General features: G+C 41.0%; 1 protein-coding gene across 1 annotated transcript in view; it reads right to left on the reverse strand.

Annotated features, from left to right (window-relative positions):
• LOC135212146 (coiled-coil domain-containing protein 174-like) overlaps nucleotides 1-14137 on the reverse strand; it is a 74491-nt gene that overhangs the window by 16752 nt on the left and 43602 nt on the right. Inside the window, 2 exon segments of the mRNA XM_064245557.1 lie at nucleotides 3300-3432; nucleotides 7851-7951. Coding sequence (XP_064101627.1) covers nucleotides 3300-3432; nucleotides 7851-7951 — 234 coding nt within the window.

Raw genomic sequence — 14137 nt, forward strand, 5'->3', positions numbered from 1 at the left:
GGGAGATTGTGTCAGAGGACAGAAAAGTTATGAAATGCTCTCAAATTGGAGAAAGCGTTGATTCTCTTCTCCAATGTTTAGTGCGCGCCAAAATACGCTCGCCAAAATACCTAAGACAATCAAGATATATTCTCTATGCGGCCTCTATCCTCACAAAATGAGAATACAGGAAGGCTAAGTGTGGCAACAAACACCAACCGGCCCAAAACGAGTTCCTCCAATTCCATTCAAAACTCTTCTTCCATCAGCGGGCAACGGAAGGAGACAGCTGCTGACAGGAAGTAAACAAAGAGCTTGAAGGATTGCTCTTTCTCCGCAACCTTGGCGACAAAAAGCGACACTTATCAATGAGAGGTGACAGTAGCTAAGTGCTGTAACGAATCCACCACAACTCAATGAGAGCAAGACAGTTTAAGTGACTCGAGACTCGGCCAAGTTCCCACTCCGCACGATTCAACTGCGTTCACGAGTCCAACAACGTCCACAGCAGGGTTCCATATGTATCAGACAAATTATCGTACCAAATCTCTTCAAATGATCGTATTTTGATTAACAATTGTTTATCATACAGAGGGTCAAATTATTGTACTCGTACGATAATTATCGTACGTCTGGGAACCCTGGTCCGCACGAGTCGACAGAGGGAGAGAGAGAACGAGGCGCCAAAAGTGGGAGGCGGTGGGAGAGGAGTTACAACAACGCTCCCGCCTCGTCCGAAAGCGATCGTACATACTTGAAAGCATTCCTATATGAAACTAAGTTAGAAATCTCTGAAGCTAGAATATCTAACTCGGCGAGAACTGTAGATACTACAGACAGTGTAGACTTGAAAGAGAAACATTAATCGAGGCAGTAGTAAGAGATTTGCCGATAGCCGAAGAGGAAGCACGCAAAGAACAAACACAAGCATTACGAAGAAAACGAATATGCTAGCATACAAGAATTTAGAATAACCAAAACCATGAGAGATAACAGTCGACCGAGACGACATATCTCAAACGGTGTAAAACTCGCTACAGATATTATCATCTCAATAAAATGTCTACACCTATATCATATATTATTAAGCCTATGCATGCTAACACCTCAAACTACGGTGATGAAGACGACAGAATGCGCCCTACGGAGCGAGCATTAACGTTTACTGAAACGGTCCTTATTCGAACTCTTTAACGTCCTTTGGCGACACTTTAAACAAGATTTCATACCAGGAAAAGGGCGAAGTAGGAATTGGAGAGCAAAGAATCCCATCGTCCCGAGAAACCGACCCTGGCAGTGGACGTTTCCAACTATCGCAAGCAGTCCTAGGCTCGGGCTACGTACAGAACGAGGGCACCAACACCTACTTCTAACAGGGAACGCGAAAATGAGCACACACTGGAGGGATTCAGAACGTTCCGTCACGAACTAAGTTCAAATTGTATTAGAACTTAAATAGGTTAATGTTCTAACTTCTCGTTAAGCTTTTCCTGAACCGAATGGGGAGTAGAAGGCGGAGCTACAATGGAAGTCAATAACTAGCCTACTAAAATGCCTAGTCTGAGTAGGGATAGCCTGACAGGTTTAAGCCTTGATTTAACTGATTGCTTTTGCAATCTATTAGTTTCCAGTCTTCCTATATCTGACATATTCAGGCATAAATTTCTCAGAACAATTCCTACATTCTTCACTCTAGTAGTTCCAAAATCACACCCTGTACCCCTGCCCAATACAAAGGAATGTTGATAAACTTCCAATTTCACCATCCTGGTTAGACCAAAAACATTCTTACATAGCCTGATGTTATTGGTTTTACTTCCAGTGGAAGATATCCTAGGAAAATGAATTACAATACCGTAAACGGTGTAAAACAGCCAAACTTCATAGAATACCAACAATCGCCTAGCCGCAATGGCAGCAAGGAGATTCTGACAAGAGCTAAACCATTTGAAACACACCTGGTGGAGAACAGGTAAACTAGACAGTCATCCGGGTGGAGCCATTCGATTTTTTTGTTTGAATGCCGATCGCCTAATCGGCGGGAGATATAGCTAAATTTAACAGTGGGTAAGATTCATCTCAAATAATATAGTATATGTAGTATACAGAATACTGCAGGCTAGGCTACTGTATTCATATGTATACGATATACTGTGTACCATGATAACATCATCATCGTATACGCGAGGCTAACTTGTTAAATATTATTCAGTTTCTCTTTGTACTGAATTATCATAAGCCAATGTGCATTGAACCCAGAGAATTAGCTGAAATTAATAATTACTATGCCATATATGTATAAAGTATGCTGTGTAGTGTAGACTAGGCTACCCTATATGTAAAGATGGTACTGATTACCCTAGTGTAGGCTAGGCTAGTATAAAAAAAATATTCTTACGTTAATTAACATGGGCTGACTTACACATCCAAATCGATTACGACCGGATTCGTCGGAACCATTGCAGTCGCATGTCGACAACTACCTGTATTGGTGTATTTCAGTAATACCACGATTAGTCATTTAGTTTAATTTACTATTAGGTTATCTTCCACAAAACCTGCCACTGAAACATGACAGATTTTATAAAATGTTAAGTATGTAGCCGTAGCTTTGGGTGCTTTTTCAGCACCTTCCCTTCCTTTAATACCTACATGGTGTAGGGATGCAATGTAATTCATCCTGTAGGAGTGTGCTGTAAGCATTACTTAAAGTTCGTTTGCAGTATCCCTTCGGCCCCTAGCTGCAACCCCTTTGTATTCCAACTGTACCTTCATTCATATTCTCTTTCTTATTTCTTCCTTTCCACTCTCTCCGATCAATTGTTTCATAAACAACTGTGAGGTTTTCCTCTTATTACACTTTGCAATCCTCTCTACTCTCAATTTCCCTTTCAGCACTTTGTGACCTAATACGTAGGGCCCAGTACTTGGCCTTTGGGCTTATTCTAAAATCCCTCATTCCTTCCATTGTATTTCAAAATACCAGTTTCATATAATTTGCAGAATGTAAACTTAACCTCTTGAACCAAGAGAATTTTAGGATAAACATTTGAAAGGATTCTAAAGCAGCACTAGTCACTAAAAATGAGAAAATTCTGGATGGCATACTTTCAATAATCCCATTGTTATCATATTGCGAACAGTTCTACAGTGAAAACCAAAGCGCCACTGGGTAAACAGAACTGGCTTGTTTTCAAGGAGCAATAATGCAGAAAATACTGTACATATTACTAGTTTTATCAGCTACTGAAAAGTCCACAGCATGTAGGAATAGTACAGGATACCCTCAAAAAACAACTATGAAAACAACTTATCCTTACCGTTATACATGACATCCTGGTAATGAATATCTTTTTTAAAAGCATTTATTTCAGCCTCTCGTTCCCACTTTTCTCTAAGCTTTTCCCGATACTTTTCTCCTGATATCAGCTGTTCTTCTTGAGTATCTTCATCCTGTTTATCAAAAAAAACTGTACATTATTTGGAAACTTACTTACTGACATTAAGCCTTCCAGTGAAATAAAATAGGAAGTACTTTACTGTGATGTACAATTCATTATTCACCCGTAAAATAAAACAGACAAGAACATCTTTTATACAGAATTACAGTAGCAGTAAGTCCTCGGGTTACGCTGGTCTCGACTTACGATGTTTCGTGGTTACGAACGCGCCCCCATAAAAAATATAAAAAATAATATTTTGCGTCGTTCCGTCTTACGCGGTTTAGCGTCGTAAGCAACGTAAACAAACGCGAACTAGTTCCAGGCGCACGGCGGAAGAATACGCTTTGTGGGGGAGAGGACGGCCTCAGTCCTCGCCATACGCCATTTTGGTTGTTTACACTGCCTCTCTCCCTCCCTGTGTTGTATCGTTTTTGTAACTTTTTGCTCTTTGTTATGGCTCCCAAGTGCAAGGCGGACTCTTCTGATGGTAGTGCATCGAAGAAAAGAAAGGCCATCACCATGGAAATTAAAGTGGACATTATAAAGCGATCCGAGAAGGGAGAAAACGCCAACAAACATTGGCCGCTCGCTTGGCCATTAGCCGTTCGAACCGTTGCTACCATTATCAAGATAAAGAGCGCATCGTTGAACATGTGAAAGGATCTGCTTCCTATGAAAGCGACAGTGATAACTAAGCAGCGTAGTGGTCTAATAATTGAAATGGAAAGGTTATTGGTGCTTTGTTGGAAGACAGGTTTGTTTTGGAAACGTATGCCTAACCACACTTACATCGCCAAGGAGGAGAAGTCAGCACCCGGTCATAAAGCCAGCTAATGTGAAAAAAAAAGAAAAAACCATTGTTCTTGAGTAGATTAAAGCCTTTACATAAAGCAAATGTGAGAATTGCTGTGGGGTAGACTAATCTGTAAAAGGAGCTAGCTAGCCTAGCTAATATTACTTTGCTTACTACCTAGATGCAATGAAGCCAACCCCAAAGGTAAACAGTTAGGCTAGGCTATTCGACATACTATACAACCATAGGCAAGCATCCTTCTGATCAGTGGAGGTTCTTTTTCTCTTCACTAACCTCCAGTGTGCAAGCCAATCAAACTAATAAAGGTAAGGAATTGTTCTCTCGTTGTTATTGATAGGTATTTACATTAAATCATGTGGTATTTTTCAATGTTCCGACTTACGCTGAAATTCGTGTTACGATGCATCGTAAGAACGGATCAACGTCGTAACTCGAGGACCCCTGTACATGGCTTCAATCTACATAGTGTATAAAATATAATACAGTATATGAAGAACTGGTACTCTGACCAAGAGAAAGAATGATATATACTACTAAACACTTAGGCATCTTTATAAAGACCCTTCACTTCATGAATTCAGTTAAATGTGTCAGATCCCTTTTCTGATAGCTCAAGGTAAGAAAAATTGAGCGTCATTGTCTGTACATTGAGGCAGTCTTTGATTGACAGAAAATATTTATTCCTTATGTTGTCTGACCAATTTGAAGGCTTTTCTGAGTTGAGGGAGGGCAAAAATCAAGTTGTTTTATAAAATTTTGGTAACTTTTTGTGGACTAATACTAAATTAATAAAGAAGTCTAATAAAATAGAATGATACTTGTTATTTTAAATTGAATAGTTAAAAAATTTATCTGAGTAAATGAAACCCCGTTAATTTATGACTGCCTGGGTAAATTACTAATATCAGCCAGGCAGATTCTTGCTGCTATCCAGAAATTGACCGTCACGGATTTGGAGCCAAAAAAACTACTGAATATATATGACTAGTTAATCAGGACTTCTGGGGACAAAAAGATACCCTGAACTGGCCTGGTACTAATCTTGTTAGTAAACTATGGGCTGTACTCGAGAAAGGTATAATCCAAAGCGGACAGCTGCATTACTCCCCATACACACACTACTGATCAACAAAACTGCATGAGGGGTGATGGATGAAGGAAAAGAAAGAGGGTTCAAAGTAAGGAGAATCCTTTACCTTCAGCAACTACAAAGTTCCAATCAAGAAAAAGTAAAAAAAAAAAAAAAATTATGAGTTAAGGTGAGTTGTCTATATAGGTGTGTATGAAGCAGTTAGTGATATGGAAGTCATCACAATTCAGGTGTTTAAGTAAGAATGTGGATGTAATCACTGCCCTTTCTTAAGTGTAATTTCCAAAGCTCTGCACAAAAGGGTCCTAAACACAGCCACCCTTATCTTCCATGCAATTGCTTCCTGGATGCTGAGGTCCTTCCTTTCTGATACCTCTTTCACTCTACCACCCATCCCCTTCTGAGTTTTTCTCCTCCTTCCTCCAAACAATTGAATTATTTACTCTTTTCACCAACATATTATCCTCCATTCTTTTAATTTAACCCCATCCATCATACACTGATCAATTCTTTCACTTCACCAATGATAAACCCTTTTCCGCTATTACAATTCTCCCTATTTCTCACCCTTCCAATTCTTCTTATGACCCAAATATCTAACCAATCCAACTCGACAGTTTCTACTTCCTTTAACACCTCACTTCCAATGACTTAATTGGTTCAACAGACCCTTCAATCATTCCAGTCTTAGTTTCCAATTTTTTTCTTAATCTTTAGTATGCATACTGCAACCTATCTTCATTTCTCTATTTTGTGATTCCTATAAGAATCTAACGTTTCCATTCTCTCGCTGTCCATATAAATGTTCATTGCTTCACCTCCCTGGTCCCCATTTACCCTAATAATTTACAGTTTACTGTCAGCTTCTAAATCTGCAGTTGCAAGCCCTTTCAAACTCTTCCACTAGTCTCTGCAGTTTCTTGTCTACCCCTATCTGTGTTTTATCATATGAAAACATCAACCATTCTACATTCTGATGAATACTCAGTTTGTTAATATACAAATATTTTCTTTGATTTCTCACATCATCCCATCAATGAAGATACTGAATAGCCACGGAAATGTAACTTGCCCTTATCTCAGAACGACTTTACAATAACTCATTTAGTTTTTCCATCTACTCAATCATTAAACACTAGTTAACATACAAATATTTTCTTTGATTTCTCACATCACTCCATCCATGAAGATACCGAATAGCCACGGAAATGTAACTTGCCCTTATCTCAGACTTTTTTACAATAACTCAATTAGTTTTCAATCTACATACCCAATCAATTAAACACTACTCCTGTTGTAGAAACTTAAATCGCTCTCAACAACTTATCTTCTATGCCATACACCCTTAATGCTCTGCACATTGCCTTTCTATCAGTTGTCATAGGCTTTTTCTGGGTTCATAAATGCCACATAAAGGATTTCCTTTTGATTTCAAACTTGAAGGACTACATACTACCTAGCTTTCTACATCAAGTCCTATCACATAAGTTCCCAGGTATACTAAGCAATATTATGATTGTTATGTCCCTATAACTCTTACAGTCACCACTAACAACTTTACTTTAATACATATATACAATAATTCCTCTTAGCTATTCTTTCATAACCTTACAACACTTCACAAATACATTACACACCATAGTCAGCCACCTAAATACAATATATCACTGCTGCAATGCAAAATCGCACTTTCAACCCCATTAAACTCCTGGTGTCTTCACATTCTTAAACTCTTAATTGGTCTCTTCACATCCTAAACTATCAATTCCACAAGCATTCTCATCCTTACCGTAAACTTTCCATTCTTGTGTCACTCAGCTTTTTCTTTCTTCAAGCCTTCATACTCAAAAGTTACCCAGGACTGCATTCACTTTTAAACAGCATTCCTCCGGTCACAATGTTACTCTGAGGTTCACTTTCACTAACCTTTTTATCCAAGCAGTTTAATTAAAAAAAAAAAATTATCCCCAAAAGTTCTTGGTCATCTTCTCACTAATATTTTTTCTTATTTTATCCTAACTTTCTTTCTTTAAATAACTTCAACTGAAAACGCTTATGGACAGAACCAACATACTATAAAAACCCAAGAGGGCTCAAAGGGGAATAAGCCTGTAAAGAGAGAGAAGTTACAGGGAATGGTGATAAATAAATAACCATGTGATGATAGAAAACTAAATAACCATGTGATGATAGAAAACTAACATATAATGCCAGTAGTAAAAGCTGACACCCATATAGTATATAAATCAACAGAAAATTGGTTTCAGCTACTGGGACTTTGCAAATCTTCTCTGTCCCAGAGCCAAATCCATAAGTTTCTACACCTCAGTGCTTTTTGGAAAATATCTGTACTATTCACCTTCAGTTACCAAATATGAGGTTTTGTGCACTAATACTTAGAAATTATATTAATATAAAGTTCTGGTTTATAATTCCACTTATCTATATAATTTTTTATTTTCTATCATAAGATGAAATTCAGTTGGCCTTCTCATAAATTATACAATTAATTGTAAGTACTTACTTGGTCTTCTCCTAGCAAATTTTTGTCTTGCTCTACCATGGTGGGTAAATCTTTCCTCATGCACTCTCTCGTCCTACCCAATACATCAGTGTACTCAACCCCTGGAATATTTATAAGCTATTGAATGTTTCATCACAAACCAATTATTTTACGATACCCTAAATGTGTGTTGGCAAACTCTTCCAAGCACTCTACAGAAGTCTCCCCCTTTCACCTGGAAGAGTATGCATACAAGATCCACAGGACCCCTGGTGGTTGGTTTGGTTATACGTATAAACTATGTCTTAATATTTCATCCTCATCTTGCAATCCTGCATCCATAATTTTTTATTTTACTAATCTCATTTTCATATTTGCTATCTTTAAAAGTTTAGGATAATACTCTAATATATAAAAATAAACAATAGTATACAAAACTAAGCAATTATCCCTTAAACGCCGAAGCGGTAAAAAAAAAAATTATCTCCCGTGTGCTGGAGGTGTTTCAGAGTGAGTGCGGAAGCGGAAAAAATATTTTTTTCAAAAAATCACAGCGCGCTTAGTTTTCAAGATTAAGAGTTCATTTTTGGCTCCTTTTTTTTGTCATTGGCTGAAGTTTAGTATGCAACCATCAGAAATGAAAAAAATTATCATTATAATATATAAATAATGCAATATATGATAGCGCAAAAACGAAATTTCATATATAATTGTATTCAAATCGTGCTGTGCACAAAACGGTTAAAGGTAACAAGTTACTTTTTTTTTGTAATGTACACTAAATTGCAATCATTTTGGTATATAACACATTGTAAACGATAAAAGCAACACAGAGAAAAATATTATATCACAAAATAATGCATGAATTTCGTCAACGTGCGGACGTAAAAACAATATTTTTTCAAAATTCACCATAAAAATCTAAATATTGTCCTAGGAGACTTCAAATTTCTTTCAAAATGAAGACAAATGATTGAATATTACTATACTGTAAGAGTATTAGCTTACAATTGCAGTTTTTTTTCGACCATATCTGACGAGTTAAAGTTGACCGAATGTCAAATTTTTTTATATATATTTTTTATATGCAATTATTTCGGAAATAAGAAAAGCTACAACCTTCAAATATTTTTCGTTTTATTCTACATAAAATTGCGCACATTTTCATATATAAAACTCTATGAAATGCCTAATATGGAACGGAGCAAATATTCCAAGAATGGGATGTACGCATTTCGGAGATTTGTGGCGGAGAATCCGCGCGCGGAGGAAAGAAAGATTTTTTTTAAAAAATTCACTATAAATCTAAATATTTTGCTAGAGACTTCGAATTTGTTTCAAGATGAAGATAAATGACTGAATATTACTAGACTGTAAGAGTTTTAGCTTACAATTGCTTTTTTGTTTTTCGACCATTTCGGTAGAGTCAAAGTTGACCGAACGTGGTTTTTTTCTATTTATCGTGATTTATATGCAAATATTTCAAAAATGAGAAAAGCTACAACCTTCAATTATTTTTTGTTGTATTCTACATGAAATTGCGCACCTTTTCATATATAAAACTTTATGTAACGGCTAATTTAAAATGGTGCAAATATTACCACAATCGCATGTATGATTTTTTCGGAAGAGTTACCACGCGGACGTAAAGAAAATGTTATTTTTTTCATAAATTCACCATAAATCGAAATATTGTGCTAGAGACTTCCAATTTGTTGCAAAATGAAGGTAAATGCTTGAATATTACTAGAATATAAGTGTTTTAGCTTACAATTGCGTTTTTCGACCATTTCGGTAGAGTCAAAGTTGACCGAAGGTTGAAATTTTGGCAATTATCGTTATTTATATGAAAATATCTCAAAACTGATAAAAGCTACGACCATGGGTTGTTTTTTAGTTGTATTGTGCCATGAAATTGCGCACATTTCCATATATAAAACTTTATATAACGGCAAATTTTAAATGGTGCAAACATTACCACAATCGAATGTATGATTTTTTTCGGAAGAGTTACCGCGTGGACGTAAGGAAAAAGTTTTTTCATAAATTCACCATAAATCGAAATATTGTGCTAGAGACTTCCAATTAGTTGCAAAATTAAGGTAAATGATTGAATATTACTAAAATATGACAATTTGTCGAAAATTGCATTTTTCCTAACTATACAAACCTGAGGTCCTTTAACAATATAGGAAGTAGCTAGCGGCAGCTGGAACGGTCGTAAGCTTCGAACAAGTGCGAGAACGGTAGTTAACTGCTTGTCCGACAGTCGCGCGCCGCGCGACTGGGAGGTAAACAAATCACTTTTGCTTTTGGCCCATGCAAAATACGCAGAGTGAGGGGTGGCATGAGGAGGGACTATATGTAAAGGACCTCAGGTTTGTATAGTTAGGAAAAATGCAATTTTCGACAAATTGTCATTTTTTGTTCCGATACGTAATACAAACCATCGGTCCTTTAACAATAGGAAGACTCACTTCTTGGTGGGAGGGAATTTGCGGTCTTTTGCTGGAACAGACTGGTGTTCGTCCATCCCTGGGAATGCCTCCCTGGTCGTAAGAGCGAGGGAGGGATCCAAGCCTCTGTCCGATTGATCGGGGTGTTGCACCGCAGGATCAATGGTCAGACCTCTGGGCCGAGTACTAAGAGAGAGGCAAGCGTATCTCTTCGTACCAGCAAGCAAAAGAACTTGTTCCTGTTTGCAAGAGGCAACATAAGTATGGGTTGTCTCAAGCTGGCATCCACTTCCTGCCCCCTTGTTGGAGAAGTGGTGGATATACGCTCCTATCCCTAGTGAAAGGGAATAGGATGGGGCTCTGTTGAGTAGCTCACCTGCATCTTGTCCTTATCCAGCAGGGTGACGACCGTGTCCCTCTAACCACAGGTAGAGAAGAAAAGATGGGAAGAGGAGCCAGTCACACTCTCATTCACCATCCATTCTTACGGTCACACCAGGACTCGATGCTGTTCAGCCTCCTGCGAGGGTCTGGGTTCGCTACACAACGTGTTGAGCAGCCCCACCACGGGTCCCAAGGAAAAAGATCCAAGGACCTGTGGGCAAATATCCCGAAGGTAGAAGGAAGGGCATGTCTGTTGGGGACCAGGACCCCGCTGCCTTCAGTACCTGCGCCAAGGAGAAGTTCTTGTGGACAAGGCAGCATCTCCTTCGCATCGAAGGCGGTGAAGTCCATTAGGGAGGGGATTGTGAACGACTCGAACAATCGTCAGGGACCGAAGGGTTCCGAGTCTTCGCTACGAAGTTCGGTACGCAAATCGAGCGTCACGGATCCCCATCCCCTGGGTGCCTGACTTCGCAGGAGAAGTCATGCAGTTCCTCAGAGGAAAAGAAGGAAATAGTCGCATGACCTATCCCTCTTCTCTACTTCGGTGATGTCCAGTACCCATACTGGTCTGTCCGTTAGCAACGAAGTCTCTCGCATCCTCCTATCCCCATGCAGCGAAGTTCTCGGTAGTGGATAGGACACCGACACTCCATGTGGGTGTCAATGGTATGGTACTGTGACAAGCTATTAAAACGAAGTAATGGTTGCTGTGTAACAACCGAACTAAGTCAACAGCGTATTCGTAACTGACTCGGGCGCTCTGACAGCTGCCGACTGACTGCGTTCGGTAGGAGGCATGTTGTCAAAGCATCCGAGTAAGTCACGTGACCTTCGCCTTTAAAGGGTTATGCCGAGAGACCAAACAAATGATGTATTTGTTGTCACCAATGCCGGACAGCGAGGTGATGATTCTCTTTAAGGCATGTACCCAACAGGCGAAAGTCAATTGCCTTCTAGAGACCGAGGTCCCTGAAGGTAAAACATCTCATGTTTGTTGAATCTCAGCTAAGGAGAAACAACACTATGTACCTGTTGAAGACGAAGGTAGATATTGAATGCAACCTACGTCTTCACATATGAATCGAGAGAAGGATCTCAAGATTCATAACCTGTGCTTACAAATGACTGAAAACGCTAACCGCTTATTTCATTGCTGTCCGGTGAGAAGTCGTAGTTGCAATGAAAGCGGACGGAAGCGTTCTTCGGTAATGAAAAACACAGGTGAAAGCCGCCTGAAGAACTGCTTCTCATGGGCTGAACATTTGGAGGTAGAGCTGTCAGGTCGGAGAGTAGGCGATGTCTTCTGACACATCTTGTAATTCGGGTTGAACAATGAACAATTGTACACCTACGAATACGAGATATTTTGAAGACAAACTCAGATGTCTGCAAAATCATTCGCATTATCGCAGTGCGATGCAGCGGAGACTTGTACAGACTTCTGTTACCGTGCGGTAAACAGAAAGATGAAAGAGTCCAAGAGATATCTCTGTTGAAAATTCTCGCAATGTCGAAGGCGATGGAATCTAGCGTCACCGCAGTAGATGGTCCTTCATTATTGCGAGAATCCCCGTTAATCAGAAGACCTAAGTCCATGATTGTTAGGCAGAGATACGGTTCGTTAGTCAATCAAGCAGGGGAGAGAGAGACATACATTGACCGTGAATCTCGGAGGCCCAGCTGATACTGAGCTGCTATGAGGCAGTTCAATACGCAGTGGTTGAGCCTGCTGACTCGTCATCCTGAGTTGCCAGGTAATCCATTATTCCACGAAGGAATGCGTTCGGCTAGAACTACCGAGCATAAAAAGATATGCTCGGCAATTATATTTAGGCGAAACGAATTTCGGTAAATATAAAGTTGAAATGGTGTTGTCGTGACAAAACCATAAGTATATAAAATTGAAACTGAAACTCCTGGGAGGTTGCAGGCAACCCCGAGTTGCAGTTCAATTAGAATACTTCTCGTCTAAGTCGCAATCCGTAGAATAACTAGGATATGCGCCTACCCCTCGGACAATTCAACTGCTTAGCAGAATCATGTCGCGAGGTTAATATACGTAGTATATTTGTAGGATTCTGAACAACGATCTCCATCCTAAATTCTTTCCTTCAAGAATTCGTCAAACGATATCGGCTGGTGGTAGGTCCTCTCGATTCCCGTAGAAATCGAGAATGGAGCAGGATTCCTCCTCAACGACCGGGGCTTACGTCAGGTAGGACCCGAAGGTCCCCCCCCCGGTAGCGCAGTCCCGAACGTGGGATCCTACAAAGAAATCTCTGTAGGATCCTTCCCTGTTCCCTCGTAGCCGTAAGGAGAGAAGGAATGGGGAAGGTAAATTGGATACTCGCTCGCCTTCCCAGTGGAACTAGCAGTTGGAGAAGAGTAGGAGCAGCCATCGCCTTGCGGCGATGGCCTCTCAGAGTCTGGGAAAACGTATCGTCAGGAGAAAACGTTTTCCCCGCGGAGGGTTACGAACTCTCACTGTAGGTAAGGGTCTGCCGCCACTGTGAACGTCGTCTGGGTGGGGCTGATCGACACCTGACAGGAGAGAGCCGAACCGTCCTCCGACTCATTCCAGTCCTCGTCGAGGTCGAAACCTCTCAGGAGGACCGAAGGAGTATTTAAATACGGTTGTCCGAAGACACGTAGAAAACGCCGCTGTCGCAGTAGAGGAGGTGGAAGTAGCTTGATCGACCGGCCAGAACTGAGAGAGCCTTCTTGTCCGGAGACGAGAGACACTGGTTCGAGACAGAATCGGCAAGCTCCGATCGCGGCAGACCCACCGTCGGTTTGGGTTCCCTCTCGGGCCCCACCAAAACGACTCGAGGCAGAGACGGGGCTCTGCTGGTGGGAGCGGCAATCCTTCCGCAGGGTCATTATGCTGACGAATCAGCTTAATGACTTCTGCAAATTCCTCTGTATCTCGGGAGTAACCGCGTCTTGCGGAGTAGGACCGTCCAGTCCCTCCAACAAGAATAGATCCCTAGATACTACTCCTTCAGAAGGAGGAAGAGCGGCAGACCCCTGACGGTCGCCTCCAGCTAATTGCGCGTATGTCCTGGTCGGTCCTAGAACCGTGCCTGGTCCATACGGCCGTCATAGCGGGGTCGCGCAGCGCGGCGCACCTCTCGCGATCACTCATAGGTACCTCGCTCCCTCCCGGCGTAGCCCGAGGAGGTTGAAGGTACAGGAGAGGCAGACCTGACGCTCCCCCCTAGCTCGCTGGCAGGACCAGCGTGCTTGGAGGGCTGCTGCTGATCGTCAACCCGCGGTGGCGATCGAGCAGCATGCCTAGCCTTGCCGCTCGCCTGAGGCGAGAGGCTTGGCTGAGAACGTCGACGCTGATCTCTAGCGTCAGGCGAGTTGTGCTGGTTACCGTCTCCGCCCGGTCCCGATGGGTGGAGCGGCGTCAGGTTGACCTGCTAGGCTCGCTGTCACGGTGAGACCGGCGAGCGTCCTCTG

Source organism: Macrobrachium nipponense, chromosome 40 (assembly GCF_015104395.2).
Source record: "Macrobrachium nipponense isolate FS-2020 chromosome 40, ASM1510439v2, whole genome shotgun sequence".
Classification (NCBI taxonomy): domain Eukaryota; kingdom Metazoa; phylum Arthropoda; class Malacostraca; order Decapoda; family Palaemonidae; genus Macrobrachium; species Macrobrachium nipponense.